This window comes from Verruconis gallopava, assembly GCF_000836295.1.
Source record: "Verruconis gallopava strain CBS 43764 unplaced genomic scaffold supercont1.1, whole genome shotgun sequence".
NCBI lineage: Eukaryota > Fungi > Ascomycota > Dothideomycetes > Venturiales > Sympoventuriaceae > Verruconis > Verruconis gallopava.
In genome coordinates, this window is record NW_015622137.1 from 844,432 (window position 1) to 872,302 (window position 27,871).

At 51.4% G+C, this 27,871-nt stretch overlaps 10 protein-coding genes across 11 annotated transcripts; 4 read left to right on the plus strand and 6 right to left on the minus strand.

Annotated features, from left to right (window-relative positions):
• Positions 1 to 12: 12 nt before the first annotated feature.
• PV09_00318 (uncharacterized protein) lies at positions 13 to 3,132 on the minus strand. The gene is made up of 4 exons (XM_016353045.1): positions 2,994 to 3,132; positions 2,495 to 2,789; positions 1,066 to 2,418; positions 13 to 1,011 (listed from the first exon to the last, which is right to left on the minus strand). Exons 1-4 carry the CDS (start codon positions 3,015 to 3,017, stop codon positions 236 to 238), a joined length of 2,448 nt encoding a protein of 815 aa, XP_016219302.1. The 5' UTR covers positions 3,018 to 3,132; the 3' UTR covers positions 13 to 235.
• Positions 3,133 to 3,325: 193 nt separating this feature from the next.
• Positions 3,326 to 6,702, minus strand: PV09_00319 (uncharacterized protein). Its single transcript, XM_016353046.1, has 2 exons — positions 4,663 to 6,702; positions 3,326 to 4,604 (listed from the first exon to the last, which is right to left on the minus strand). Exons 1-2 carry the CDS (start codon positions 6,673 to 6,675, stop codon positions 3,516 to 3,518), a joined length of 3,102 nt encoding a protein of 1,033 aa, XP_016219303.1. The 5' UTR covers positions 6,676 to 6,702; the 3' UTR covers positions 3,326 to 3,515.
• A 49-nt stretch (positions 6,703 to 6,751) lies between these two features.
• Positions 6,752 to 7,811, plus strand: PV09_00320 (uncharacterized protein). Its single transcript, XM_016353047.1, has 3 exons — positions 6,752 to 7,103; positions 7,157 to 7,239; positions 7,301 to 7,811. The coding sequence occupies exons 1-3, from the start codon at positions 7,014 to 7,016 to the stop codon at positions 7,500 to 7,502; spliced, it is 375 nt and encodes a 124-aa protein (XP_016219304.1). The 5' UTR covers positions 6,752 to 7,013; the 3' UTR covers positions 7,503 to 7,811.
• PV09_00321 (uncharacterized protein) lies at positions 7,603 to 11,588 on the minus strand. The gene is made up of 2 exons (XM_016353048.1): positions 8,668 to 11,588; positions 7,603 to 8,617 (listed from the first exon to the last, which is right to left on the minus strand). The coding sequence occupies exons 1-2, from the start codon at positions 11,228 to 11,230 to the stop codon at positions 7,830 to 7,832; spliced, it is 3,351 nt and encodes a 1,116-aa protein (XP_016219305.1). The 5' UTR covers positions 11,231 to 11,588; the 3' UTR covers positions 7,603 to 7,829.
• A 676-nt stretch (positions 11,589 to 12,264) lies between these two features.
• On the minus strand, positions 12,265 to 13,484 carry PV09_00322 (uncharacterized protein). Its single transcript, XM_016353049.1, has one exon. It carries the CDS (start codon positions 13,203 to 13,205, stop codon positions 12,750 to 12,752), a length of 456 nt encoding a protein of 151 aa, XP_016219306.1. The 5' UTR covers positions 13,206 to 13,484; the 3' UTR covers positions 12,265 to 12,749.
• A 99-nt stretch (positions 13,485 to 13,583) lies between these two features.
• PV09_00323 (uncharacterized protein) lies at positions 13,584 to 15,897 on the minus strand. Its single transcript, XM_016353050.1, has 4 exons — positions 15,540 to 15,897; positions 15,374 to 15,475; positions 14,703 to 15,313; positions 13,584 to 14,645 (listed from the first exon to the last, which is right to left on the minus strand). Exons 1-4 carry the CDS (start codon positions 15,625 to 15,627, stop codon positions 14,061 to 14,063), a joined length of 1,386 nt encoding a protein of 461 aa, XP_016219307.1. The 5' UTR covers positions 15,628 to 15,897; the 3' UTR covers positions 13,584 to 14,060.
• A 768-nt stretch (positions 15,898 to 16,665) lies between these two features.
• PV09_00324 (uncharacterized protein) lies at positions 16,666 to 18,485 on the plus strand. The gene is made up of 3 exons (XM_016353051.1): positions 16,666 to 17,337; positions 17,799 to 18,030; positions 18,088 to 18,485. The coding sequence occupies exons 1-3, from the start codon at positions 17,242 to 17,244 to the stop codon at positions 18,102 to 18,104; spliced, it is 345 nt and encodes a 114-aa protein (XP_016219308.1). The 5' UTR covers positions 16,666 to 17,241; the 3' UTR covers positions 18,105 to 18,485.
• A 404-nt stretch (positions 18,486 to 18,889) lies between these two features.
• PV09_00325 (uncharacterized protein) lies at positions 18,890 to 21,725 on the plus strand (the record flags this gene model as incomplete). The annotated part of the gene is made up of 2 exons (XM_016353052.1): positions 18,890 to 18,980; positions 19,033 to 21,725. 2 exons carry the CDS (start codon positions 18,890 to 18,892, stop codon positions 21,300 to 21,302), a joined length of 2,361 nt encoding a protein of 786 aa, XP_016219309.1. The 3' UTR covers positions 21,303 to 21,725.
• A 67-nt stretch (positions 21,726 to 21,792) lies between these two features.
• On the plus strand, positions 21,793 to 25,269 carry PV09_00326. 2 transcript variants are annotated; one of them, XM_016353054.1, is made up of 3 exons: positions 21,793 to 22,027; positions 22,101 to 24,827; positions 24,892 to 25,269. In XM_016353054.1, exons 2-3 carry the CDS (start codon positions 22,151 to 22,153, stop codon positions 24,945 to 24,947), a joined length of 2,733 nt encoding a protein of 910 aa, XP_016219311.1. In that variant the 5' UTR covers positions 21,793 to 22,027; positions 22,101 to 22,150; the 3' UTR covers positions 24,948 to 25,269. The 2 variants fall into 2 exon arrangements, with proteins under 2 accessions (XP_016219311.1, XP_016219310.1); XM_016353053.1 differs by having other exon boundaries at positions 21,793 to 24,827.
• Positions 25,270 to 25,907: 638 nt separating this feature from the next.
• On the minus strand, positions 25,908 to 27,692 carry PV09_00327 (uncharacterized protein). Its single transcript, XM_016353055.1, has 2 exons — positions 26,970 to 27,692; positions 25,908 to 26,892 (listed from the first exon to the last, which is right to left on the minus strand). The coding sequence occupies exons 1-2, from the start codon at positions 27,130 to 27,132 to the stop codon at positions 26,390 to 26,392; spliced, it is 666 nt and encodes a 221-aa protein (XP_016219312.1). The 5' UTR covers positions 27,133 to 27,692; the 3' UTR covers positions 25,908 to 26,389.
• Positions 27,693 to 27,871: the final 179 nt, after the last annotated feature.

Below are 27,871 nucleotides of genomic sequence, written 5' to 3' on the forward strand. Positions count from 1 at the left end.
AAAAACGAAGGTCGCGAGTAATTTTTGGATTGTTGTTTCTTAATGCGGAAGCCCCACCGCCCATTGGCGGAAAGCTGGACACCCGCGAGACCGCGCTCGACAAGATTCACGGTCTATTTCAATTCGAGTCTGAGCGACATTTGACCCAGCTTATCCTAAGGAATAGCTGGTTATCCACTTCAACAACGGGAATATTCGAAATGTCCCCAGCACTACGATACAAATATCGCCATTCCTACCAGTGCCTGTAACTGCCATTCATCCTCCCGTACTCGTCAACTCCGCTAGCAGCAAGATTACTGCTTGAAATCTCACTCATCTCGGTGCTGACACCCCTGCCCGAACGCAAAACATCGGCAGGACTATGCGAATCTAAGTCTTCATATGTCGTGTCGGCAGAAAACTCAGCGTCAAGAGCGACAGGAGATTCGGGATCCTCAACCCAATCATCTCGCTTCTCATTCATATCTATATTCTCGACGCGTTCGACCACGACCTCCTCGTACGGAGGTGGGTTCTCGTCGTTCCAGCTGTCTGGAACTTCATTAGAGAATTGCGCTTGGTACTCGCGAAGCTCGGTGTCGAAGAAGACGTTATCATTGAGTATGAAATTGTGAAGGTAATGCCACAGTCGCGGAACTGCATTTGCTGGGTTCGCGGGATCGCATGCAGATTTGGATGCATATATAAGAAGCGCTTCCTTGGCCTCGTCACTGGTCTCAGTGAGAACCTCTGCCTCCGTGACAGGAATCTTGGTCGGTGCTGTCCAGCTCCCGTGCGAGGGGAATTCAAATCGCCACCATTGGCCGTCCGCTTCCATGGCCGAAGGTGCAGTAGATGGCGTAGCGTCGACGTAGACAAATGTAGTTTCGTAAGCTGGCCCAATACCCACGCCACGAAGTTTGTAGAGCTCCGTTGGCTGAAGTTGTGAGTCGGTGCTGTCGTTCTCGGTTAGAATGTTAGACAAATCAGACATCTGCTTCTCAACCCTGATGCGTTGCTCGTCAAGATCTTCAACATTGTAAGCGACTGTTAGTCAAATTTTAGAAGTTGGCTTGAGCCTACCTCTGACTTTGTTTTGCAGCTTCATATGGTACTTCTCCAACTTATCGGCCAGAAGGTCCCACCGTGTAACAGCTGGTGCCTCTTCCATAGTTGCATCTTCGCCATCATTCTTCGGCTTCTCCCGTGCAGGTGGTTTGCCTCGCTTCCTCAGATGGTCTATTGTGCTGTTGAAAAGGTCTTCCCTATCGAGGATCACATTAGGATCCTTTGGGTGTGGTGTCTGATCAAGCTTCGATTTCCTCTCCTGAATGTCTACCAAATCATTGCGCAGAGCAGTCTTGCGCTGTCGCATTTGCTTCATCGTCGCGGCGTGTTGTCTCAGGTATCGATCGGCGTAGAATATTGGTGGAACCTGTAAGCCCAACCCTTTTGCACCTTCGACGGTATGCTTGTTCTTAACCGACATGACCAGGACAGGAGCAGCATGGTCAATGAAATACTCGTCATTACTCTCACCTGTTGGGTCGCCCAACCATAACTGGCTATCAATGGCATTATACAGCGTTCGCTTTGGCTCCGATTGTGTCATGGTGAAGTCAAGCCGATAGATAGGCTGCTGTGTATCTTCCATAATGCCGTCGACCATTTCTCTCTGCATCATGATCGTTCGAAATACATCACCTCCATGTAGTGTGGTTTCAGAGGCGTTCTGATTGACTGCACTGCCAAACATGTCGGCAGCCGCGCTCCAGCCCACAAGAAAACGTAGTTCTCCCGTGAAATCGCCGGATTTACTTATGATGTTGGCCGTGGTTTCGTTGCTAAGACCATCAAGCTTTTCGAGCGCTTCAACACTCCCGTATGATCTGTCTGACTCTTGGATGAATGCCATGAGACGTTGTGTCTCAGCAACGACGTCTTGCTGAGGAAATGCACCATCGCCCACCAGACTGGGATGTCCCACCATCGCACTTTCTCCGTCCCACCACCTGGGATTGTTGCCGTAGTTCTGCAACTGCAGGTGTTCGCACAATAAAGCCTTCCTTGCGCCTGGGATCTGCCCCAAAACCGCAATCAATGACGGTAGCGGGTCCATCTCTTTCAATGGCTTGAAACAGACAGGCTCACCATTCTCCTTGTTCCGCCGCCTGTCTGGAGGATCGGGGTTGTCGTAAACACGTGCCGTGCTCGACACGGGGACCATGGCCCATTGTTCCGGTGCGTAGTATGCAGCATCTCTTGTCGGAGGACCGAAGTATTTGGCGCCGGACAAGTCTTGACCCAGTCCGTTGATGACTCCGTTCTCCTGGCCCGACTTGGTGGAGTAGTTACTTCTGCGCGAAGGTGGGCGAGTGGGTGCGCTCGAGCTGCCTGGATAGATTCCCTGGTCTTCGCCTGCGTCTATCGTAAACGCTTCGGGCGTAATGCGACGTCAGTATCATTTTCTCACCCACGCGACAGTTGTGGTAGTCTCAATCAACCCACGTACAAGGTATGCCTGCCGGAGCTGCATTGTTCCCATCGCGATCTGCGTGAAATTGAGACTCGTCCCAGCCCTGCCAGTCCTCGTCGTACTTGGCCGAATTGTTGAAATACTCCTCCACCGCGTTCATGGCATTCCCTCCAGCACCATCTATGAACTTGATCGCCTTCGCTCGATCAACGGCGCCGCCAGTGAACTCGAAGAAGGTATTTATGGCATCCTCGCTGGGTGGCATTCTGCGCGTGCTATCCGACAGCTGCTGCTGTCCTGGCGCCAGCGGCGGAGCGTTTAAGAATTGTTTCTGCCAAAGTCGGATCCGTCAGAACAAGACATACAGATATGAACGCAGAACGGCGAAATGCGGTGTAAAAAACACTGGGGTATACGAAAGACGCTGAGTGGTAGACTTCGTTTACGGGGAGGTGCACAGCAAGCACAAACCTATGACGCTGCGCGCAACGACTTGATGCAGAAGCGAACGAAGGAGGAAGGGAAGCGAACTTACTGCGACGTTTCCATGAGGAATCATGCTCAATACTGACTACAGCATGCACTCGGTCCTGTCTGCAACCTGCGCGGGTGAACTATTCCAAGCAAAGCTTGAGATCAAAGCTGGTGCGACTCCAAGAGCGTCCAGATGGGATGATCTTCCAGCGTCAAGGTCATCGCGCGGCCCAGGATGCTGCATTGCCGCCGTGAAGCTCACTTCCGCATTCGGATCTTCCAGCGGCTTTCACGTGCCTGTTTCCGTTGAAGGCTGAACGACATGAGGCCAACTGAATGCGCAATTTCACGTAGCCAAGTTGCATGTTGTTTTGATCAATGCACACTTGGCCCCCCGACCTGAGGAGAAGTAGATGACTGTCTTGATCTACGCTCATGCAACTGCAAGTATTTTTACAAGGTTGAAGCCCAGCCAACAGAGAATAGAAAAAACTGTTATCGACCCGAACACCCGTCTATCACTTGCTCTATCTGGACCTCGCGGGACCATGCAACGTCTAGATATTCTCAGTACCAAGAGACGTCATCCTCTCGGCTCAAACACAATGACCTTCTGTTCTTCATCTAATCGATCCCTCTCCTTCCTCCACATCTGGCCTTGCTCCGAAAGACTCATCAGCTCCTTGAAAAAGCCGCTCTCGTAGTATTCCTGAATCCGTCTGCTCTCCCACGTAGCCATTACGGCAGAGTCTTTCTTCTGCAGCATGGACAAGTACATTGCATCACCGTCTTCACCTTCATTCAAATCCTCGATGGTGTACGTGAGTTCCCACGCCGTATCCTTGCCAACGTTCTTTGGTGGCTCTTCAGTTATCTCGCCATCTATTGTCGATTGTGCTCGAATTTTGAACGCAGCGTATCGCGGTGGCAGGGTGTAATGTTTCGCTGCGGCTTTTAGCGCAGCCTCAAGCGTTTGCACATTTGACAGATTTTTGAGTTCTTTGTCTGTCACGACACCTTGCCTCTCCGCGTCATTAAAAAGTCGAGTGTTTATTTCAGATTGCTCAATGACCAGCCTTTGCAGATCCATCAACTCAGCTTCATAGCTGGCATTGGACATATCTCCGCGCCTTTTGAGGCACTCTGCAAGTTTTGCCACGTCTCTTTTGAAATTGTAAGTCTTCTTGATAATGTCCGCTATCATTATTTTATGGATGTGTTGAAATCGTGGTGTGGATGTGTTCCCCTCTCTTTGTAGAACATCCGTTTCCATGCGGATTTTCGATGCAATAGCTAGCAGCCTGCTCACTTCATCATGGATGGCTTCAGAATCCAACAGACTCTCGATCGAACTCTGATCATCACCTTTCTCAAGGGCGGTCGCAGAGTTCTCACTTTGATTGGAGAAATCGTCTGTAGTCACTGCAGCATCTGCCTCAGTCACGGCCGACTCAGAAGATTCTGAAAGTAGTCGTTCAAGCAGCTCAACTTCTTCCTTTTCGACAACGGCATCGTCCTTAGAGCCCTGACTTTGGTTGAGACGTTCAAGGTACTCTCTTGACTGACGATGCGCATTTTCACGTTCTCGATCGATCTCCTCCTCTTTGACCGGCACGACGAACACGATTATGCTCTTCATGCGTTTGCGTGCGTCAAAATACAGGCGTAGTGGCTGTCCTCAAGTTAGCATTGAGAGTCTGTGAACCCCATCCGCAATCACAACAACGAACCTCGCCCGGGAACCGTTCAATGGCCTTGTCAAAAATGTCTGAAAGAATGTGAAGACTTGCACTGAGCTCTCCATCTCCAAGAGCTGGGTCTGTTTGTCCGTGTAATACATCGTCCATATCTGAAATGCTCAGATATTGGAATCCAAAGAGCCGAATAATATTGTGATAGGCGACAAAAATACCATCCATGCGACCTAATCGTGCCTGCAAAGAATACTTCATCAAAGTACTGCGACCCATGTCAAAGAACTCTCGTTCAAATGATTCGAATTTTCCATATAGGCCTTTTATTTCGTAGTGTTTACCGATGTTTTGACTCGTCTCCAATGAGTCCATCCGTATCGGTAATACTGCACGAGTCTTGATATCGAATATTCCGGTACCCGGCAATCGATTATCACGAGCGTCTAGCTGAGAACGTATTACGATAGAGCCGTATTTGGTGTGATGATATCCAGAACTGGACGGCTCTGGCTTCTTCTTCGTAGAATTTTTCAAATAGGATTCAAATACCTCCTTGGGTACCGTGAACAGTTTTTCAAGACAATTTCCGATAAAGGCTAGCAAACCAATCGATGCCGTGTCGTCGGCTTTGTCGACCGCGTAGCCTCCTTGAGTGGGCTTCAAATACACTGATTGCGGCGCTCTAGAAAATGTCGTAAATCCGATTTCGTCATTCAGATCCTGACGAGAATCAAAAAATCCCGCGGAAATGTTAGAAAACTTTAGCGGTCGCCAATTTGACAGTAGAAGATGAAAATGCAAGAGAACATGCGTGATGTTGGACGTGGAGCTAAAATATCTCGCATCATGCCTTTTAGCCATGCCGGAGAGCTTGTCGTCTGCAGATGGTCTACGGTACTCATCCAAAAAGGCGAAATTGAACTTGCGAACATCGGTAATCTTCTCCAGATACGGATCGAAGTTATAGACGCGCGAGCGAGGATCTCGTATCTGGTAGACACCGGGATTGAAGAGGACTCTATCCAGGCCGTAACTCAGCCCAGGCACCTCCTTAGCTGTGGCTTCAAGGCTCACGGGCTCAAGTGCCAAAGGACGGACTGTACGAGCGTGCCCTAAAGTTCTGAGGTCTTGCCCTGAACTTTTTCGGGAGTTCGCTGTGGCGACCGAGGTCTCGCTCTTTTCAATGATTCCCTGACCTCCAAGGGACTTCATATGAACATTAGAGCCGCGACCCCTCAGAGATGACAGCAGCGGTCGATAATATGTATGTTGGGTAGCTCTGGCTTGAAGCAGTTGTCCTCTCATCTTCCGTATCCATATAAGAGATCGTGAACGAGTCTTTCGTCGCTGATGTACGACGGGGTCCTGCACATGATGATCCGCTTTAGAAGCTTTGAGAGAACTCTGCGCTTCCGAACCACGCTTTTTTGAGGGACGCAAGACTTTATGAGCCCTCAGAGGACTCGAAACATCTGTTTTCTGGTTTTTTTGTGTCTTGAGATGGCCTCGAAGACCAACTCTACGTTGAGATGCTGACGGCTGCGATTGTTTCGATGGCTTCTCCCGATTTGTTGCTATGTTCCCCGGAGCGTCCGAAGTCGTACCCTGGCTCTTTTGCCCATTGATGTGGTCTATCACCATGAGCTTCACTTTGGCCTTTGCTAACTTCACGCCGCTGTACGGTGGAGTTTCAAGTACATTGCCATCAAGCTCAACGCGAGCGACATAGCCATTCTTTTTTTCTCCCTTCACAAGTATCTTAGGACGTGGAGTTTTCGCCTTCTTGCAAGCCTTAGTGTAGGCATTCTGAATGGTAAGCCGTGCTGCCTTTTCTTTAAGGGTTTCATTCTCGTCGAGCGCAGGTTCATTCAAGGAGGATGCAGAGCGCGATTGTTGAACCGCGACTGCGGGTAGCTGACGCGTCGCTCGACATGCCAGACAAATGAATTCTGAAGAAGAGGCAACTGCTCTTACAGCAGGTCTGTGAAGCGACAGGATCATGAGGTGTGCAATGGCTGCGAGGCGATGGTCAAAAGTAAAACCCGACATTTCTTTCGACGCGGAGTTTCCAAAAAGTTCAAGGATTTCCCTTTTCGGTCTGGCTCCGTAAAACGATCGGATGACGCCGCAACGTAATGCCTCGACGAAGCAAGTCGTCTCGCGGGTCTAAAGACAATTGAAAAGGATAATAGCATATGTTATATTGGACAATTGGTTCACCTTTGATTCTCTAGTGGATGGGGTCCTGTCGCATGATCATTCCGTCCTTCATTGCTGCTCGGAGACGCTCGGGCAATACAAGGGAATAGACAGCACGCCAGAGCGTTCTACTCGACATCATTCAAATTGGGCAAAACCATTGTATCTCAAAAGCAGTCTTCAGAAAAATGAAGCGCGTGGTTGATTTAAAGAACGATGAAGAACTTAAGGCCGCCTCATGGGAAGCTGCCCGAGGAGCCGCGTACGGAGCTTCAACTGTACGCTCACTTCAATCCAATGTTTGGCTGCTCGTTCGCTAACCGTGCTGAAGTGGGGAATCGGTGCTGCGCTTGCAAGCGGTGTAGCACACATGTATAGTCCTATTTATCGAGGGCTGACCGTACAGTTCCGAATGTAAGTTCGTGGTAGTGAATGAATGAGAGGTTCACCCACTAATGATAGTCATCACGAGTAGTTTTCTCGTGATGTCAGGCATGGTTCTTGGAGGCTTCGTCGAAGCTGACAAGCGAATGGTTGCATACGAGAAGATGGTGCGGCATAACAACCGCATACGCCGTGACGCGGCGATTTGGCGTGCTTACGAGGAGGAATTCGAGGCCAAGGACGCGCCTGGCGCAGGGAGCGACGAAAAGGTACAAGGAAAGGAATCAAACTAGTTCTCACCAGAAGTTTACTGGTTTGACGATTGAATTGATGGAAAGGTAGGAGTCCATCAAAGCTCAGATTTCACTCATCGCTCAATGCTGTTTGTATGTTGTTCTGAAGCATTTTGAAAGCTACATCAATCTGGGTATCGTATGGAGAGAAAGCCCTCCATGTACACACTATAAAAAGAAGAGTAGGGATCGGACCTTGAAATTATGCTCATTCAAGCGCGATGCCCGCAACCGATATCCAAACAAAACCCTTCTCCGTTACCATACGTTACACATAGACGAATGAACCGATTTATATTCGAGAGAAGCAAAATATCCTGTTTCTTTTCAATTGAAGCCTTTTGCGCGCATCAGATACTCCACAGCACGATCAACGCGAAGTCCGTCGCCCATATCTGTGATCTTGAGAGCGCCTTTCGCTTCCTCAATGGTGAAACCCATCTCCACAATGCGGGAAACGGCCTTATCTGCCGAATTCTGACTCGGGTCTGAGTCTTCGACCTGTAAAGCACGTTGAAGAGGGTGCATGCGCTTACGCTCCGCCTCAGCTTCAGCTCTGCGGTCATAAGGTGGCAACTCCTCTGCAATAGGTTCGTCTACTGGGTAATAAGCACCCCTTCTTGAGCCATAATGTGGTACGGGTTTGCGAGGTAAGATAGTAGCCGGGCGCAATGGTGGTAGAAGTGGTACGTTAGTAGTGGGATGGCTAGGCACCGTGTTGAATGGGCTGGTGGGAGTTGCTGATGGACCGGACATACTCCGGAATGAACCCCACTCACGATTCAGAGAGGTCTGTCGTGAAGGGTATTGCATGCTTCGTACACTCAAGCGTCGCTGATAGAGTTCTGAATCGCGAGCTCGGCGGATCGAGCGCAGCTCGGTAAGATGAGATTGCTCTGGAGAGAATGTTGCGCAGATACGCTCCTCGTACAGGCGCGAAACTGCTTCGTGAAGGAACGCGCTTCTTGAACTGCCGAGGAGAGGAGGTTCCCAGGTTGTAAGACCCTTGTATTGTGCGACTGCAAATGCAGAGTGTGATTCGCCGTTGACGAGGGCGGTGATGATATCAAGAATAGGCACCAGGCCAAGCGTAAGAAGATAAGCATGCCACTCTTCTGGAGCATCTGTCAGCTTTGGGTCTGAATGTGAGAAGGACAATTCTTACCAAGTAACGCCTCCTCACCATCGATATCACCTCCACCGACGTCAGTCCTATCGTAGATACCAAATTGCCTCGCTTGCTGTGTCTGACCAACCACGCCGCTTGTAAGCTTGATCAGGCAGCTCCATATCTCGAGGATGTCGTAAAGTTCTTCCGCCGACAACCCTCCAGCGTTGCCTTGCCCAAAGTGTTCAGGTGCGTTCAGCAAGACTGTGCTTATGTAGAAAGAGTCGTGAGCGGATATTGTGCTCGTACAGCTCTCCTGATGAGCAAGAACCCCGCCGCGCAGCCAGTCCATTTGCGCAATGATATCATCTTCGCGGCCCCTTCCTGAGCCGAAGATATGGCAGAATGTCCAGATGCGAAACAAAGCTGCGTGAACGTTCGAGCAGTCGGCCTGTTGCAAAGCTTCGATCGTCTCAGCACGAAGCAAAGAGGAGCAATGCTGCAAAATCAGCTGCTCAAGGGCAGTCACAGTTGCCCAATCCGACTTGTAGCCCTGGTAGTATGCCTGAGGAGTGTAGTCTGGCGGTGGAGCGGCACTGTTTTCGTGATCTTCATCCACAGGCAGACACGCTTCTCTGAACTCCCACGCTGGGGCACATTCTTTTCGAAGAGTGCTACGCATGAGATCGAGCTCATAACGCTTGAAAATATAATGAAAGCCCTTGGTGATCAACGCAGCGTTGAATAGATCATCCATCGAATCCAAACTTGAAAGAATATGGAAGACGACTTGTTCAGCAGCATTCGAATCTACGTTCTGGAATTCGTCTTCCTCGCGGACGAGCGAAAGAACAGATCGCACAGAACTCCTTCGCCTCAGCCTACCATAAGATTCTCGCCTCTCACGGCGGTGGCTTTGCATTTGTTGCCGCCTTTGAGCGAGGCGCGCAGCTTCCATTTTCGCCGTAAAACTCGCATTGGATGGAGAGAACACCGGTGGTGTAGGTGCATGTTTAACGGTCGGCATGGAGATGTCTGGTGAAGAAAGAACTGGCTCAGTGGCTTTAGGAGGATTAGTAGACGGAGCCGGAGCTTCTACAGTAGAGGCTGGCGGGCAAGATAACCTCGCGCGCTTACTTGACTTCCTAGGTAGGGCAGGCGGTGCGTCGACAGGCAAGAGAACAATCTCAGGGATCGGCGACATGGGCTGTTCAACCACCTCGGGTGCATCAGCCCCGTCAAGATCGTATTTGAAACTGGAAAGCGAATCTTCCAGGTCTCGCACTGCCTCATCGAGAGACAGAGTCTCGTTGGCGTTCAGCTTGAGCTCCTCCTTCGAATTGATCCTAGCAAGCTTCTTCTGGCCTCGCGATGAGGACAGTCGCTGCTTGCGTCCGCTATTTGAGCGCCTGTGTGTGCTGGTGCTCCGCATCAAATCAACCATGTCGTTCATCCGTGGGCCTTCCACTGCAACGTTCTTCACACAAGTCTGCTCGATCGTGGTCTCGACCCTGATCTTGCTGATCCTCTCAGAGTCATCATCTTTTTCGAAAGATGCCTCAGACGAGCTACTGCCCCGTCTGCTCAAGTCCCCGCCTTTCTGGGTTCGTTGCTCCTCGTTGTGCACGCCAATGCTGGTCATGGATGACCGGCTGCTGCGCACGAGAGAGGCATTGTCATCTCCGTCAGAATCAGAACCACTCGAGTTGATGGATATTGTACGCGAATGTGGTGGTCGCTCAGCTACGAGGCCACCTTCAAATGCTGGTGACTGATCAATTGAGGTCGTAATCGGCTGGAAAGGCCGGTATGGCCTGGGTCTGTAAATCGCCGTTGGTGTTATAGCAGAGACCTCGACTGAGGCCGAAGACATTCCACTCGTCACTGAGGGTGGCGACACGACATGAACAGACGGCGTTGTCGTATTCTCGCTGGATCCATTGTGGAAGAATGGAATGAAGCTAAAAGGACGCTTGCTAGAGTGGTTGTCCGGAATGATGACGTGGATCTTCGGCTTCGTCAATTTCTTTGGTTGTTCCATGTTGGAGCTCGAGCATCGGCTTCCGTCAGATGTCTTTGGCCTCGAAGAAGCCAGCGCTTCCTCCCGTTTCTGATTTTCCTTGTCCCACTGTACTTGCCCATCCCTCCAGACTCCTAGATAATCATGTCGGCTGTGCTTCGATCTTTTCGAATAGTATCGCTGAGGCGAAACGTTTGTGATGTCGGTAAGTGGGCTTGAAGCGCCAATAGGTGACGTGGGCGCAGATTCAGCGGTACGACCTATCGCCCGTAAGATCTCATCGTTAGGAGAGGTAGCCATCTCTCGCTCCAAAGGCGTCATGTTTGTCTTTGGCGCATCTTTTGGCACAGCTCGCAGGATTGTACCTCCAGGTTTAACATCCCCACGCCCACCCAGCGTCCATCTCTTGCTCTTTATTTTCCCTGAGCTGGTGGTGGGAGATGTTGGCGGTTCACTGGTCATGTTTGTTCCTGAGAATGGAAAGGCTTGTGTTATCTGAACGGGTGTCTCTGTTCCTTTGCGGCTGAATATAGACACACTCCTCCTCGCAATGTTGCTCGAAGCGGGTATGGACGGCTCGGGGAAGATTTCTGAAGTCATCTTCGTTTGGAATCCGACTTCACCAAACGCAATGAACAGTTGGGGGCACTGGTGGCCTGATTGCTGGCGTCCTCGGATCACTTTACAACACAGAAGTAGGAGCACCAACGGATAGCAAGAGGACAAAAGGACTACATTAAGTCGGAAGTCAACGTAGAAGGCAGTGCGAAAGTTAATTAGATCCAAGCAGGCATAGAAAAGAGGCTCCCTCACAATTCATGACGAGGGGATTCGAGGTGGGCTATACCTGACATATCTTTAGATGTGTGGCACAGGGGCCCACCTAAGCCTCATAGCTATCTGTGCAGCTACGAAAACCGCAAAATCAGGCTATACATGTGCCGGTTCGGAGGAACGCTTTGCGGACGGATGTGTTAAGCAGGAGTTAGGGACTAGCCTAGTTCAAGACATGGCCGCCACTATTTTGGCACGCATCTGTAGCACCAAAGGCAGCTACAGTTCTAGGAGGACTGGGCTTTGGTGGCCGGTGATGTTGCAAGGAATACAAGAGGTCGTTGGCTCTCCGCACGGTTGTCCGCCGCCATGACGCCGAAAATAGAGCGTTCTGCTGCACGGCGGCGCGGCTCATGCAGGTCTAGCTCGACCCCAATACTCCAAACGCACTAGCCTATTGATTTTCCCGTCAGCGTGGTTAGTTCGGCTCTGCGCTGTCCGTTACGAAGTCAGTCGGTTGGCTGTCGCGATTCCATCTTGGTGACGGACAGGACATCCAGAAGGGCCTCATCGACGTCTCCGGCAAGCCACGGCGACCTTATAGCAATCTTGAAAGAGAAGACGACCTCTTTTTAAGGAATTGGCAGCGCTGGTGAGGCGACGTTGCATGGTGGCGCGGGCAGACCACTTGCGCCGACAAAGTGCAGCAAGGAGGCGAGAAGATTGGCAGACCCCCGGATCCTGAGCAGGGCTGAGTTATGAATAGTGCATTCGCTAAGCTCCACCTTTCGTCAACACGATAGCCAGAGACATCAATTACCTTGCTCAAAAATAACAGACCACATTTGAAGGACTCAGCTGATGATGATGATGATGATGATGATGATTGAGAAGTTCGTGATGAAAATCTGCTTGCGCTGTCCTATCGTATTCTTGCTCTATTTTAGCGGTGCTCAGTAGCATGGAGGCCATAGTGTTGGCATTAGGTGTGCGGTGTGCTCTTGCTTTCGCGTTTATCAACAAGGTGGATTATGCATGACCAAGCAATGTTCTGATAGTATCACAAGGACATTGTACATGATTCAAATCTCTTCCGATCTCTCAGCTGCTTCGGCTCCTGAAGTAAAGATCATCCTGGTGGTTGTGATACTGCTGCAGCACACCTTGTACATCCCGGCCTCGTACATTAGGATGCCGTGCGCTCCAATGAGACAAATGCATTACGCGTGGGTGCCACAAGGTGGTGATGAATACTTCACAGGCTGAGGAGGGGAAAGCATTCGCGACTAAGAACGGAGTTGTGTTCAACCAAATCAAGCATATGCTCGAGTTGAATGCGTGCAAGTCACATACACACCAACTCTGATGATTTTGGTCGAGACTGTTTGCCTCGACGGTCTGAATGAGTGCAATTGTTCATCAAACTCGTGCACCCAATTTCGGTTCCAAAGGTTCGACGATCGTCTTCATCCTCAGAAGATGACGCGTAGAGAGGCAACTCGACCCTGGAGCTGCCGTTTGTGACTACATCCTGCAATGGGCGGAATGCCATGGCCCAGCCGTTGCTGCAGTGCTGAACCAGCAGGTCACGATCGACTGTTGGCAGAAGCCATGCAAGTGGCAATTTGTCAGAACATGATGGTGACAAGGAGCCAAAACCTGCTGCAATTTGTTGTGGCGATGCAATCCTGCCAGCACAGCTACCCTCTTTAACCAAGCATGAGAATCTATCAAGCAATACTACTAGACTCGCAAGGAAATGTACATGGGATGTTGGCATAGTATGAAACTCGCTCGGCATAGGAAGATAGCTGAGAGAGTCAATTTGATATGCCTAGGGCATAATATTTGCTCTTGGAACGTGTAGAGGGCCTTGATGAGAGTGGGAGAATGATCTCGTCGATCAAAGCGTGACAAAGTTTGTTCCGACGATCGCAGTTGTGGATCCGCAGAGGGATCATATCAGCTTATTATCGTGGTCAATGAAAAGAACCTAGGCTGCGTCGATGCGTATAACAAATTTCTATTTGAGTCGTCAACGTTTTGCAGTCAGGAAACTGCACACCTGTTTTGATACCCATTCACGTGTGCAGTGTCCCAGACGGCGATGTTCATCATGTCAGTTTCGCAGTTGCACAGTTACGTAATCAGGGCTGGATTTCCGCCCATCGATGAGGGTCATTTGAATCGTCTTATGTTCGTTGCTACGTTGTAGGAAGAGCGAAGGCTTTTTAAGTTGGAGCGTGAAATTTCTCTGGCAAAAATTCTTCGTGGTCCGTGCACACAACTATTGCCTCACGTCTCCAGAACCCTAGCGAGCAAAACCTGAAACATGGGATAGGAAAGTGGATCAGCAGATATCGAGAAACAAGACTGAGAAGAATATGCATGAATGTGCTGCTGACACCATATTCACACGACTTGCGCTTCTAGTCGTCAAAAAGAAAATAAAAAGACTGTCTTTGATCCATATCCGAACGCCGCCACTGTGCACTCATACATGAGGAGAAAAACCCTTTCCAGTCACAATGACGTTGATGCAAGCACCAGCTGACAGAGCAGCAGCAATCCCCTTTGGACGCCGTCTGATATACTCGCGCGATTATAAAGACAATAGAATTAGGGAAAAGAAAGGCTTGTTGAGGACACATGTTCTTCACCCTTTTACACCCATCCACCAGGCACCTGCGAATAGCGCGGACAGAACCATCAGAGTCAGAATGCTTGCACCCGCCTTGTCAGCAGTGGTGATGGCATTGAACTTAATCGGGTTGTCATCTGAGTTCGAGCCGGCCGCGGGGTTGCCAGCTGAGGTCCCACCGGTCGAGTTGGTCAGAGGTCCAGCAACGTTGCCAATTAGGTTGCTTTGCACGACCTCCAACGCAGACATCTGCTCTCCTACACCCATCGAGCCATCGTTCACAGCGCCTTCAGTCCATCGCAAGCCACACTGATTACCGTCGATGCCAGCGCTGCACGTGCCGACGGCAGCTTGAGCGGACTTCTGAAGTAGCGGCATGATGGTAGAGGCAGTCCAGGGAGCAACTTTGGTAGAGGCGGCCATCCAACGTGCGAGGTACGCCTTGAAGGAACGTTGGTCAACATCGCACTTGCCGTTTGTTTCGCAGGCGACTTCAAACATGATGCCATTGTTAAAGAAGACATCAAGGCCGCCCACAATCATGTCAACTCTTTGCTTCCACATGGCCGTATCGGAGCTGTTCGGGTCGGCCTCAGCACTCTGAGCATGTATTTAGCAACCAAGTTGTTTAGACGCCGAAGAGAAAGCTTAACTTACGACATTGTACATGATGGAAGCGCCGTACAAGTAGACACCGGCATTGTACGTCCACTGGATGTGATTGATCTGTGTGCAGTTGATAGTGTCGTCACTGCCATCGTAGAAATGGTATGTGCCCCCGCTGCCATCCATGAGACCGATACTGCTGATCCAGTTCCATGATTTGTTCGCCCAGTCCAGGTATGTAGAATTCCCTGTGTAGCGACCTAGACGAGCAGCGATATTGAAGAAGCATCCGTTAGAGATGGTGTTCTTGTAATTATAACCGTTGTTGAAGGTGAAAACCTGCCATCGCAGACCACCGCCACATGTGCTGTCATCCCATCGTGGAGCCTGGGTATTGAAGACGGCCTGGGCGAGAGCAAGCCATTGTGGCTTGTCAGCTGGTGGATTTGGAAAGTTCACCTCTGCCGCAGACATGGCGGCCATTGCCCAGAATGACTGGTCGTCATTACCAAGCGTTTTTGTCTGATTCGGCGGCATGTAATCCTCGTTGGGACCAACCTGCCACTGCATAGCTTGTGTGGTAATGTCGTTGTAAGTGGTGTCACCCGTATAGTACCAATAGTCGACAAGGGCGCCAAACATAGCACCAGCCTCCCACCAATCTTTTCAGCCTCGTTAGAATGTCGACTTGACACACGCGAATGGCCGCAAATGAAACGTACAGTAAGGAGCCGGCAAGTTGCCAGGCACGTCACCCGTGTTGTTACCAGTGTAGTAGTGCACCATTCCCCATGCTATCGTCGACGCTGCCTGCTTGATTGAATCTGAAAGGAAAGTCAGCCAAAGATTCAAGCCTCCCGGTCACAACCTTGAAAGAGAGAGCTATACCAGTCGAGGAGAGGTCCAGCGTAATAGCAGCGCGAGCCGAGCTGGCGGCCGCCAGAAGCGAGCACAGGACAGTTGTCGGTCGTATCATTTTGGAAGAAATACAGTAGCGAAAGCTCCTCGGATAGGGCTATCCGGGCGGTCGAAGACGTGGGTAGGACTCAAAAGAAGGAGGCAAATTGACGCGGTCAACGCCAGCGTCAACGGCTCCAAGGAAACGGAGAATGGCCGCACCGCGCCCGTGATGTCTGCGCTTTAAACGGAAAAAAGGATTGAACGATCGTCGGTATTACTGAATACTGTTATGCCTCGAAGATAGGTATGCTGCTGCCGTCGCTGTCTTCCGGGGGGGGGGGGGGGGAGTACGGCGGCGAACAGGGTGCACGGGGGGGTTCGGAGGATGAAAGGACGGGCCGGAACGATCGTAATCCGCGACGAGGGGCGACGGCGGCGAAGACGTAGGAGAGGACCTCTCGCTACAGGCAAAACGGGGGGGGGGAGGGTCGGTGTTAAAGGTTCGCAGAGTAGAGGAAGCGAGCGACTGGGTGTGGAGAGGCGTGTGCTTGGGATTCGCTTGGGCGGGCGGACCAGGATGGACAAGCACAGTGGAAGGGTGACGCTTGATCACGGAGCGTGCCATAACAAAACTGCCGCTCTCTTTGCGGCCGCCCACAGAGCCCAACCGCCCTGAGCAGTGCAGCCGTAGGCCAAAGGCCAAGAAAAACCTGCCCTTCGTCTGCCCGGCTCATAAGCTCGCGCCCCCTATGTTAGCCTCTCGTGTTGGCTGGCGAGACATTGAAGCGAGGGGGCTGTGCAAACCGCTGGCCAGATCAGGGCCGCTCACAATTTGGAGCCGTCGTCCGCGTGGTGATCCTCGATCCGTCTTGGGTTTTGCTGCTCGAGGCTCTCTCATTTGCCCTGGCCACGGATCTGTTTTCGGACAGTCTGCTGCTCCGTGGCCAAAAGATCAGTCTTCGCCGCTGCGTTTCGCACGCCGTCATGGGCCTGCATGAAAGCACACCTTGCCTCGTGTATGAGATTTGAAAGAATAAACATCTTGGCAGTACGCGCCAGGCTTGGCTTCGTCTGGACCGCCGAGTCTTTCGTCGTCCCGGCCGTGCCGGCTGTCGTTCCCCTTCGGCCGTGCCTGTGTCGCACCGTTACTTTTGTCCTCTCCCCAGGAAAGCCTCACATGTCATCCTCCCGTGTTCTGTCAGCGTGCCATTGCACCGGCTTGACGACCATCGTGAACAAGGCTTCTTGGTTCACAGCAAAAGCTGTTTTCCCATACGTCTCGGCTGAAATACAATCTGGGAAGGATTCTTGATAATACAACTCCCATTTGCCATCAGCTCAGCCCCATCATCAATTACGTTGCCTATAGTCACGTGACACTCGCCCTCCAAGCGGAGGCCGACCAACCTCAGAAAGACGCTCCCAACCACCTTTACATCTTTCTGTTCCGCAGCCATCCATCTCTACCATCAACAACCTTCTTGACTGCATACGTCTCTGCGCTGTCCTTTAGTTTGTTCGTACCGACGCAAGCGCATACTACCTAAGATCCCGTTCAGGCCCTCAAACCCTCCCTGTCGCAGGTGTCAGCTCGCTTGCTTCGCAACGTCCGCCAACCCTCAGCAACACCACATCTTCTTCTTGCATACGATAACATACACTGTCGCAAGTCGACGATAATTCTGGCACCATGAGCTCTCAACCTTACGATCCATACATTCCAAACACGACTTCTCAGCCTAGCAATGCGACAAGCGGAAACAACCGCACAGCTGCGCTGCAAGCTGTACGTAGATTTTCCTCTTATTCCTCCAATGATCACACTAGCTTCACTCCTTAACACTATCGCCTCGAGTCTGTGGCCATGTTCATATGCTGTCTGGCAGCCAACTTCGTGAGTCTGAACACGGAGCTTGGCGATACCAACCGCGCTTTGGCTTGGCTGGAGAGTACGGAGCTCTGCCTCACACGTTCTGGTGCACTGGAAGCCCCGGAACATGTAGATGTCGTTGAAGAAGCGCAAATTACGCTTCATACATTTCAGAAGTGCCATTATTCATGATGCACGGTCGCGCTGGATTGGGATGAAATGCATGACTTCATGAGCACAGCAATAGCCACCGCGACGAGAGCAACAGCGCAGCCACAGGCCTCGACGGCATCTTCATTGCACGTACAGCTTCAGTGAAGCTCTTCAATAATCAGAATTTGGCAATTCATCAGAACATGCTTGCTAACAACTCGTAGGAAATTGACAGCACAGTCGGTATCATGCGCGACAATATCAACAAAGTCTCGGAGCGTGGCGAACGTCTAGATTCATTGCAGGACAAAACAGATAACCTTGCCGTATCAGCACAGGGCTTCCGACGTGGTGCCAACAGAGTACGAAAGCAGATGTGGTGGAAGGATATGAAAATGCGCATGTGCATCATTGCGGGTATCATCATCTTGGTCATCATCGTTGTTGTCGTTCCAAGTACGTCTACAACGCCTCGACCCAACGTCTAGAGAACTCGCTAACGTGATATGCCAGTCGCTACTACACGTTAAGGATCTGTGCGGTTGAGGGAAACAACTGGTTGTGTGATTATGAAGCGTGTTTCCATATCCTTTACAAGTCATACAATGGAGTTGTGCCTCTCGCAAGCACAGCTTCTTGATATGTTGTGAAGATCTCTCTCTCTCTGTATCCAATACCACATACTGATGAATTGGAGCCAATGATCTGGATTGCTACTTTCCAACGGCGTTCTTTGCGGCAGATGTGACTTACGCCCCACTGCAGTGCAGCACATCACGATAATGTATCACTCAATGAAGAAGTCTTAGCAATAACGTGGTCTCGAACATGTCCTTGCAATATCCTCAACTATACACAGTGACTTTTTTCTTTATGATTCTCGTGATAAACCAACAATCGAATGATCTAAGGGGTTGGCTATATGTGTAAAGCACAAATGCTACACTTCTTCTCGACATGATATCGTTTCGTACATATATACGCTGTTGCTACAATGAAGAATAATGCTTGGTATGGGTCTTTCATGCTTGATCAACAAATTCACTGATCTTCGCAACCTGCTGCTCAGCCTCGCAGACATGTGGGGTTCCTATTTGCATCGCCTAATATCTGCCTAATTCCTTGCCATATGATGCAAGTTGATCACAGTAACAAATGCCCATAAGGCGATAGAATATACATACGTTTGCTCTACTTGTCCCCGCCAATCCGTTTCCTTCCCGTCTGCAGGTACGCGCGCGCTTCTTTCCGAGTGAACGAGAATCCCCTCCTCCTCGATCCTTCGAGCCCATGGGCTCCTCTTGAGCATAAAATCATGAAAGGCAAAGATATACAAGATGCGAATGCTAATATCGGAATGAAATCAACTACGACTCCGGGCTACTCGACCACGACTAGTGAACGCGGTACGTCCCGTCTTTAGCTTGACAAGAGAAGGGTACGCTAACACAAGTGAAGCCCCACCCAAGCCGTTCTCAAACGTTCCCTTCCGCAAAGATGAAGACTTCGTCGAGCGAAGTAGCAAAGATGGAAGAATCCTTGACAAGGTAGATACAATATGCATGCGTCCAGCAGGTCGCGCAGCACTTGTTGGACTTGGCGGTGTCGGCAAGTCACAGCTGGCTATCGAATACGCGCATAGAGTCCGACGCCGAGCGTCAAAAGCATGGATATTCTGGGTGCACGCAAGCCATTCGGCACGGTTCGAAGAAGACGTCTACAAGATGGCAGAAAGGATTGGCTTATCTCAATCTGGTACTTCGTCGGAGTTTTTCTCGCGCGTTCGAAACTGGTTCAGTAACGAAGATGTGGGAGATTGGCTACTGATCTTAGACAATGTTGACGATGAGATGAAAGTCCCATCACACACAGGCGGACAAGATATCTCCCTCGCATCATGGCTACCTCAGAGTGACAACGGAGCGATATTAGTTACCTCTCGCAACATGGATATAGCCCGAGACATAGTTGGTCGCCCACAGGACATCATCCTTGTAGACATCATGAGCAAACAAGAAGCCATGCAGCTATTAGGAGCCAAACTAGCAGACGTGACAGTCGACCATGCAGAGGAACTAATTGATGCCCTCGAATCGATCCCGCTTGCTCTAGTCCATGCAGCTGCGTACATCAATGAAAGCCGCCCTAGGATTTCCACTCAAGCTTACATGGCCCATCTGAAGGAGACGAAAAAGCGAGTGCAATTACTCCATAAATCTACCTTAGACATACGTCGCGACCACCATGCTCCAGACTCTGTACTTGCATCCTGGCAGGTGTCGTTCGAGCATATCCAAAGGAAGTGGCCATCGGCAGCAACATTATTGTCATTCATGAGCTTCTTTAATCGCCAGGGCATTCCAGAATTCATGGCCCGCCGTTATGGAGATGTGGGCTATATCATGGATCACGATGCACCAAAAGATGACCTGCATAAAGCTCAGTTCGATTACAGCAGAGACGTAGAGGTGCTTCGTGCATTCTCCCTCGCCAAAGTCACGGAATCGATGGATGCCCTCAACATGCACGGCATAGTACAACTTGCCACTCGAGAATGGCTGCGTTCAATCGATGCCGAGAAGAGAGTATACGAAGCATTTGTTCATATCATGGCTTCAGAATTTCCGAATGGAGAGTATATAAATTGGGACAGGTGCAGGACATTGTATCCGCATGTTTCGGTCATCTTGGACACGCAGCCGCCGAATGACGAAGCCAACGTAAACTCGGCTATGGTACTCCACAATGCTGGTTGGTTTGCTTGGCGGCAGGGACTCTTCGAGCAAGCAGAAGATATGCTGACAAAAGCCCTGGATATCCGTATTAAGATTTCTAGCGGTGGAGATATTCCATCCATGGTCATTACCGGAATCCTGGGGCTGGTGCTCGAGAACAGAGGGAAGTACGAGGCAGCCGAGAACATGCACCGACGAGCTCTGGAGCTAAGCAAGCAACTGTTAGGAGAACAGCATCGCTCCACGCTCACGAATATGCACAATCTAGCTCTTGTGCTGCGGTTTCGTGGGAATATAGACGAGGCGGAAAAAATACACACGCAAGTCCTTGCAGGAAGGATCGAGACGCTGGGCGAGGATCATATAGAGACACTAATGAGCAGAGAAAACTTGGCTGACATATTGAGTCAGAAAGGGAAGCATGATGAAGCGAAAGAGATTCTGCAACAGGTGGTAGAGAAGGCGACGACAGTTGTGGACCAGAAAGATCCAAATACATTGACGAGCAGAAACAACTTGGCAAACGTGCTGAATAGTCAAAAAGACTACGACGCAGCAGCAAATCTGTACCAGGAAGTGCTTGATCTAAGAATAAAGATGCTAGGCGAGGAACATCGCGAAACTCTCATAACCATGAGCAACCTCGCTAACACGCTGAATAGCCAAGGGAAGCACGATGAAGCCGTGAAGGTGGGGAGGAAGGTGTTGGCTACAAGGAGGAGAGTACTTGGAGATGACCACCCCGACACCCTCGTGAGTTTTGACATTCTGGTTCATGCACTTGAATGCAATGGTCAGAAATTCGAGGCGGATCAAGTGCAGCGGCAAGTGGAGTCGATTAGAATCAAAATGATTCGAAAGCTGCAGCAGGCCAAAGACCTTTCTGCGCAGGACCTGTCATCCGCGGCGAGCGGCTCGCTAGTAAAGACAAGCCGACGGCGCAGCAGCAGCGGCAGTAGGCCAGCGGGTCGGTTTGTCGAACTGATCATCTGAGTTTGCGACCTCGTCGCTCAGACCTCACGCCACGGCAGGTTTAAGCCGAGTCGGACAAAGGAAGGGGGAAGCAGACTGTCCAAGCACCAGTGATCTCTGCCGAGCGAACAGGCACGGGCGCCCTTCGCTTTTCATGGTGCAGCTTCTGTTGTGCGTGGCTTGATGTTGGGATGTGGACATGAACAGGCACGGAGACGATACAGAGACGAGAAGCGGTGGAGGAGTCGAGAAGTGCTTTATCGCGATTGAATCTAATCAGTACGGGCAACGGTACGATCTCCAGCCATTCAGAAAGCGAAGCCCAAGAAAATTCTGGGGCTCGGAATGAAAGAATAAGGTCGCCATGTGAGCGCTTTGCGAAAACTTTGCCGTGCATACTTTGCCCCACACACGCCATCGCTGGTGCGCGCACGTCTGGGATCAGCCATCCAGCCGACGAGCGAAAGCGGCGGGCTGACGGTCGAGACATGCGCAGGACAGGGCGAGTCAAAAAAAATTTAAGCTTGAGGGCACCAGGCTTGACCGCAGACATCAAGCAGCGGCGTCTTTGCTTCGACGAACCCAATTGCTCGTTCCTTTTGTTCCTCTCCGCTCGCCTTGGTTTCCTCCCCTTCTCCGTGCACCCTCTGGTCTTGATTGGGCGATCCGCCGTCGCCGCCATTCTCCCCGCAAGCGGTGTGACTGGTCTTGGGAGGCGACTGGCTTCGGCACCACTGAGGTTGACTGTACGTCACGCTCCGAACAGGCCCGCAGTGGACTCTGTGGACAAAGTCGTCTGACGCTTTTCAATTGACCCAGCTCGACCTGCCGGAAGCTCTGCACTTTCCACCGAAACAAAGACGCACAAAATGCTGTGCGTCACCCGCCAACGAGGCGCGACCTCTGCGTCTCGAGCCGTTCGCCGATTCCTACCCTTCTCCGCGACAGCTTGCGGTCGACAAGTCGTAGTCCGCGCAGGAGCAGCCGCTTTGCAGACCCGCCAATATGCCGCGGTGGACTCGTCCAGCTCGGCTCGGTCTGCTGTCATCAGCGTGCTGAGCAACATTGGCTCCAAGCGAGAGATCCAGCAGTATCTGGCGCAGTTCAGCTCCGTGGCTTCACCGCAGTTTGCCGTTATCAAGGTCGGCGGTGCGATCCTGACGGACCATCTAGAAAGCTTGTGCAATGCCTTGTCGCAACTCTACCACATGGGCTTGTATCCTGTCATCGTCCACGGTGCAGGACCACAGATGAACAAGATCCTGGAAGATGCAGGGATTGAGCCAGAGTATGAGGAGGGCATCCGGATCACAGACGAGAAAACGCTGGGGATCGCTCGCAAGCTGTTTTTGGAAGAGAACCTCAAGCTTGTTCAGGCGCTGGGCGACCGAGGCGTCCAGGCGTGGCCCATCACTTCGGGCGTGTTGACGGCAGACTTCTTGGACAAGGACAAGTACAAGCTTGTTGGCAAGATTACGCATGTCAACAAGAAGCCCATCGAGGCCGCTATTGCCGCTGGTTGCTTGCCGGTGCTCACCTCCATGGCGGAGACAGTAAATGGTCAGGTTCTCAACGTCAACGCCGACGTGGCAGCAGGCGAGATCGCGAGAGCCATCGAACCGCTGAAAATCATATACACATCAGAAAAAGGTGGCCTGTTCCATGGAGTGACCAGAGAGAAGATCTCCGCAATCAACCTGGACGAGGAATACGAGGATCTTCTGAAGCAGCCATGGGTCAAGTACGGCACGCGACTAAAGATAAAGGAGATAAAGGCACTGCTGGATGATCTACCAAAGTCTTCAAGCGTTGCTATCATTCACCCAGACCACCTGCAACGCGAGCTCTTCACCGACACTGGCGCTGGCACGTTGATTCGACGGGGCACAAAGTTAAACACCGCAACATCACTCAAAGAACTGGGAAATCTGGACAACCTTAAGCAGGTCCTCGTCCGTGATCGAGAAGGGCTTGACGCGCGCGCAGTCGTCGACCGATACGTTAATGACCTAAGATCCAAGCCTTTCAAGGCGTACTTCGACGAGCATATGGATGCACTAGGTATAGTGCTTCCGCCACAGGGCAACTCGTCTATCGCTCACCTGGCGACCTTTACCGTTACCAAGTCAGGCTGGCTAACCAACATCGCGGACAACGTGTTCCAGAACCTGAAGAAGGACTATCCCAAACTTATGTGGACCGTTAACCAGAACGACGAGAACCTAACTTGGTTCTTCGACAAGGCTGATGGCAGCGTAGCAAGGGATGGCGAAGTTTTGTTTTGGTACGGCATTGAAAGCGTCACCGAAGTTGGCGAACTCATGAAGGAGTTTGTCCAGCACGGTCGTCGCATGTTTGGGGACATTAACCTCGAATCCCAGCTTCATCGCGCCGCAAACGCGGCTGCGAGGATACGGGAGACTGCAAACGCTCAACGAGCTGAGAGGGCACAGGCGGCAGCATCTTATCATACCATCGCGCATCCTTCTTCTGGCTTCCATTCCAACGTGCGCGGCACCAATGGCTTAGCTTTCCAGAGTAAGAGAGCAGGCATCCGACAGAGAGCGGCAAACGTCCTTACTAGGGGATATGCCACAACGACCAACCCCAATCCCCCTTTCGGCAACAAGCAGAAGAGTCGCGATTGGCCTGCAAAAGTTGCGCTCATTGGCGCACGTGGGTACACTGGACAGGCACTCATCGAACTGCTCAATAACCACCCGAATATGGATCTGCGACACGTCTCATCTCGTGAGCTTGCGGGTAAAAAGCTAGAGGGCTACAACAAGCGTGAGATCACGTACGAGAACTTGACGCCAGACGATGTTCGACGAATGGCTGAGAAGGGTGAGATCGACTGCTGGGTCATGGCTCTTCCTAATGGCGTGTGCAAGCCATACGTAGACGCCATCGATGCCGCTGGCAAGGAGGATACTCTTGTAATCGACCTGAGTGCGGACTACAGATTTGATGACCGCTGGACATATGGTCTTCCCGAGCTAGTGGATCGTTCAGCGATTGCTAGTGCCACTCGTATCTCTAACCCAGGATGTTACGCTACCGCCGCTCAAATCGGCATCGCTCCGATTTTGGAATTTATCGGCGCTGAACCTACCGTCTTTGGCGTGTCCGGATACTCTGGTGCAGGCACGAAGCCGAGCCCTAAGAACGACGTGAAGCTGCTCACCAACAACCTCATGCCATATAGCTTGACGGATCATATTCACGAGCGTGAAATAAGCAAGCAGCTGGGCAGATCTGTGGCTTTCATCCCACACGTTGCGGTCTGGTTCCAAGGTATCCACCACACGATCAATATTCCGCTCAAACAAGAGATGAAGTCCCGCGACATCCGACAGCTTTACCAGGACAGGTACGCCGGCGAAAAGCTGATCAAGGTTGTGGGCGAGTCGCCTCTCGTCAAAAACATTGCTGGTAAGCACGGTGTCGAGGTTGGCGGGTTTGCGGTACACTCCAGCGGAAAGAGGGTCATTGTCAATGCAACGATCGACAACTTGTTGAAGGGTGCGGCAACGCAGTGCTTGCGTAAGTCTTCCCTCTAATGGACTGCAAAAGCCATGAATACATTAAACTGACACGGCTCTCGCAGAGAACATGAACTTGGCGCTTGGTTACGGCGAGTACGAAGGCATTCCCCTAGATTGAGTGGGAACCCTTTTGCATTCGGAAAGTCCGCGCTGGCGTTATCCCGGAAAGAAGAGTTGTTTCCCAAAAAAAAAGCACCATTTTGTTTTCTTTGAAAAGAGTGGCCAAAGGCCTCATTAATATACATGTATCGTCTCCTCCATGGAGAAGAGGTCATATTACATGTATAGTGTGCGAGTATTTTAGAGCAAATAACACATAACAGGGCCAACGCTGGCATTTTTTTTTGTACCAACTTTTTTTTGGGGGGGGGGAGGAGATATATTTCTCCACCTTCTTTCGATATGTACTCTGGATCCAACGCTCCTGTAGCCTTTCCACCGCTTTAACTTTTTCTGTCGTCTACCTCCGTACAAACGGCCGAGCTCAACCTAGCGGAGACCTCAAGCCGCCCACGCTCCCACGTCGTGATAAATAGAGACCCAGACCCATGGTCAACACTCGTAGTCTCCCGGCTGGGACTTTGTAGCCCGCCCAACGCCGCCGACGCGGAGCAGCCTCGTCCGTCAAGAACGAGACCGATGTGCCAATGATGTGTGATCGGCCCTCCTGTTTTCCACAAGCGCATTCGTCAAGGAAAGAAAAGCAAGCATACATATATTTTTTACCCGCCAAAAAAAAAAAAAAAACCGGCCCGTCGTGTCGCCCGTGTATGGGACCGCTTCACGCTTGGCGAGTTTCGCTTGCTTTGGCTCGGCCCGCGCCGACCTGGGAGCAAGATGCAGACACGGGGTTGAGACACACACGTATGCGATGACGGCTTCGTCCTAGAGGAGCCGAAGATGGGTCTTTTTGGCACGCGGTCCAGCGCGCGGCTGAGAAGCAGAGAAGGCGGCTCTGAACGAGTCGTTGGGAGCGGCGGACACGCGCGCGGACGCACAGAATATACACCAGGGGGGGGGGGGGGGGGAGGTTTTGTTGGGTGTGGTTCTCTGAACAGAAAGTACGTCCTCGTCACAGTCGCCTTCTTTCACAACGAAGGAGAGGATCAAAGCAGAAAAGGAGGGGACGTGAATATCTCATTTGGTGACCCTTTTCTATTTTTTTCATTTCCCCTCCCCCTTTCATCTTAAACACTTTCTTCTCGCGATGATGAACAGTTTCACTTGCCATTACCTGCGTTGTCCTCATGAACTCGCAAAAAGTGTACATTGGATTCCCCTCTCGATTGAAGCATCACCAGTCTAAAATCCTCTCTGGTCTCACGAGGCCCCTTTGACTGCTGTCGAAGTCTCTCCGTCTAAATGCTTGCGCGGGCCTCAGCTCTACATCTTCCCTCCCTCCTCCTGCCCACTCCTTGTACTTCAAGAGAAAAAAAAAGAGTGAGGCTAAGCCGGCGTAGAACGCCAGGGCAGGCCCAAAGTTCCGCTTGCTCGTGTGAAGAGAAAATGAAGGGATGGAAAAAAAAAGACTTGTACACCAAAAAAAGGAAGGCAAACTACTCAGTAGTTGCCCACCTTCTCGTCGATGTGTCTGTAGCGCTCCAGCTCTGCGCGGTACTTGACGATCATGGTCACGCACAGCAAGAGCAGTACGTCAACGCCGACGATGCCGAAGGCGGCGGTGAAAATCAAGTCGAGGTAGGTGTTTGCAAAGGAGGCGAATGGTTTGGCACAGCCCTGCTTCTGGCTGGCGGTGGCCGCGTCCGGACACACGCTGTCGACGATGAACGGGGGGGACATGCTGTTCAAGTAGCCGCAGCACTGGAAACGCTGCTGCAGAAGGGACTGGACCTGCGTAGACTGGTTCCCCCACACGTTCAGGAGGTTCTTGCGCGTCTGCAGCGTGTCGAACCAGATGAAGAGGCCGAGAATGAGCGTGAAGAGGGCGTTGAAAACGACGAGGACGCCCTGGAGTTTAAGCCAGCCGCGGTTCATGGGAAGAGCGAGGGCAGGTAGAGACAGGACGAAAGTGAAGAACATGAAGATCGAGTTCACGACGCCGGCTTCAGAACTGTTGTGTTAGCTTTGCACAGTGGCCGTTTCTCTTACAAAGAGAAAAATCTCGAGCGGTTTTGCGTACCGGTTAACGGGCACTCCGTCAGGAGCACATCGAAGGCCACATTGTCGACTGTCTTGGTCCCACGTTCTTGTTGCTCGCCGACCAGACAGAAGCCGAGAAGAAGACCTGCGCAGACCAGGAACAGGAAGTTCACCACGAGGAAGGTGAGCATAAGCTTGTTCATCCTGACGGTTAGACGAACCGAGAGGGAGCCCTGCTGCTAGGGAAGAAAGGAAGAAAAAGGTCGTCAAGGTGCTTCTGATGGATAGGCCTTTTAGATCTTGAGGGTGGACTTGTGGTAAAATCGGGAATCCGAGTCGACGAGTCGACAGCTCCGGGCTGGAATGGACTTGAAGATATTCGATCTGTGCGAAGTATAGCGAACGTAAGGTATCGACGACGGAGCGCCTGCTCTCTCGCCTCGATGATGGGGATCTAGGAAAAAATGCCGTCTAGGGCAGCAGCGTAAGAACGGAAAAGGGTATAAGTGAATGGAAAGACTCTCTCGAAGGAGATCCAAAACAGCATCGAAGCCAAGGAGTGGGAAGCGTGTGGTCAAAAGAGAGCCCGTCACGGTCCGGAAGGGGTGGGCATGTTTCTAAAGGGCGACGATTTACTTGGGCGGTCGCGTTTCCTTGGCCGCGCAACTCCCGTTTCAGGGTGGTGACAGGAGAGAGTTGAAGTGGAGATGTCAGGAGACCGGCCCTAGGAGCATCTCGAGCTCTTCTGCTCGTTTTTTTTTTTTCGGCCCTAGCTATGCAAAAGATGGCGCCTACGTGGGCCAAAACGCGGTTGCGCATATCTGGACATGATCAATTGGACAGCAAAGCGCTGGTCCTCGTTCTCCAGTCTTTTGCTCAGGTTGGCAGCGGGTGTGCAGAAAAGCGTACATCGACATTGCATTGGTGGGCTGCGAGTGGGCT

What these genes read in the sequence shown, in the direction of transcription:
- PV09_00318 (XM_016353045.1), bottom strand. Translation starts at nt 3,017, where the DNA reads ATGATTCCTCATGGAAACGTCGCA. An exon ending in TTCCTCATGGAAACGTCGCA is followed by an intron (nt 2,790 to 2,993) that starts GTAAGTTCGCTT and finishes CGACTTTGGCAG; the next exon opens with AAACAATTCTTAAACGCTCC. An exon ending in AGCTCCGGCAGGCATACCTT is followed by an intron (nt 2,419 to 2,494) that starts GTACGTGGGTTG and finishes TTACGCCCGAAG; the next exon opens with CGTTTACGATAGACGCAGGC.
- PV09_00319 (XM_016353046.1), bottom strand. Translation starts at nt 6,675, where the DNA reads ATGTCGGGTTTTACTTTTGACCATCGCCTCGCAGCCATTGCACACCTC. An exon ending in TTGAACGGTTCCCGGGCGAG is followed by an intron (nt 4,605 to 4,662) that starts GTTCGTTGTTGT and finishes ACTTGAGGACAG; the next exon opens with CCACTACGCCTGTATTTTGA.
- PV09_00320 (XM_016353047.1), top strand. Translation starts at nt 7,014, where the DNA reads ATGAAGCGCGTGGTTGATTTAAAGAACGATGAAGAACTTAAGGCCGCC. An exon ending in CCGCGTACGGAGCTTCAACT is followed by an intron (nt 7,104 to 7,156) that starts GTACGCTCACTT and finishes ACCGTGCTGAAG; the next exon opens with TGGGGAATCGGTGCTGCGCT. An exon ending in CTGACCGTACAGTTCCGAAT is followed by an intron (nt 7,240 to 7,300) that starts GTAAGTTCGTGG and finishes CATCACGAGTAG; the next exon opens with TTTTCTCGTGATGTCAGGCA.
- PV09_00321 (XM_016353048.1), bottom strand. Translation starts at nt 11,230, where the DNA reads ATGACTTCAGAAATCTTCCCCGAGCCGTCCATACCCGCTTCGAGCAAC. An exon ending in TGGTGAGGAGGCGTTACTTG is followed by an intron (nt 8,618 to 8,667) that starts GTAAGAATTGTC and finishes CAGATGCTCCAG; the next exon opens with AAGAGTGGCATGCTTATCTT.
- PV09_00322 (XM_016353049.1), bottom strand. Translation starts at nt 13,205, where the DNA reads ATGCCGAGCGAGTTTCATACTATGCCAACATCCCATGTACATTTCCTT.
- PV09_00323 (XM_016353050.1), bottom strand. Translation starts at nt 15,627, where the DNA reads ATGATACGACCGACAACTGTCCTGTGCTCGCTTCTGGCGGCCGCCAGC. An exon ending in CAACTTGCCGGCTCCTTACT is followed by an intron (nt 15,314 to 15,373) that starts GTACGTTTCATT and finishes GAGGCTGAAAAG; the next exon opens with ATTGGTGGGAGGCTGGTGCT. An exon ending in CTTCCATCATGTACAATGTC is followed by an intron (nt 14,646 to 14,702) that starts GTAAGTTAAGCT and finishes ATACATGCTCAG; the next exon opens with AGTGCTGAGGCCGACCCGAA.
- PV09_00324 (XM_016353051.1), top strand. Translation starts at nt 17,242, where the DNA reads ATGAGCTCTCAACCTTACGATCCATACATTCCAAACACGACTTCTCAG. An exon ending in GCACAGCTGCGCTGCAAGCT is followed by an intron (nt 17,338 to 17,798) that starts GTACGTAGATTT and finishes AACAACTCGTAG; the next exon opens with GAAATTGACAGCACAGTCGG.
- PV09_00326 (XM_016353053.1), top strand. Translation starts at nt 22,151, where the DNA reads ATGCTGTGCGTCACCCGCCAACGAGGCGCGACCTCTGCGTCTCGAGCC. An exon ending in TGCGGCAACGCAGTGCTTGC is followed by an intron (nt 24,828 to 24,891) that starts GTAAGTCTTCCC and finishes CGGCTCTCGCAG; the next exon opens with AGAACATGAACTTGGCGCTT.
- PV09_00327 (XM_016353055.1), bottom strand. Translation starts at nt 27,132, where the DNA reads ATGAACAAGCTTATGCTCACCTTCCTCGTGGTGAACTTCCTGTTCCTG. An exon ending in GACGGAGTGCCCGTTAACCG is followed by an intron (nt 26,893 to 26,969) that starts GTACGCAAAACC and finishes ACAGTTCTGAAG; the next exon opens with CCGGCGTCGTGAACTCGATC.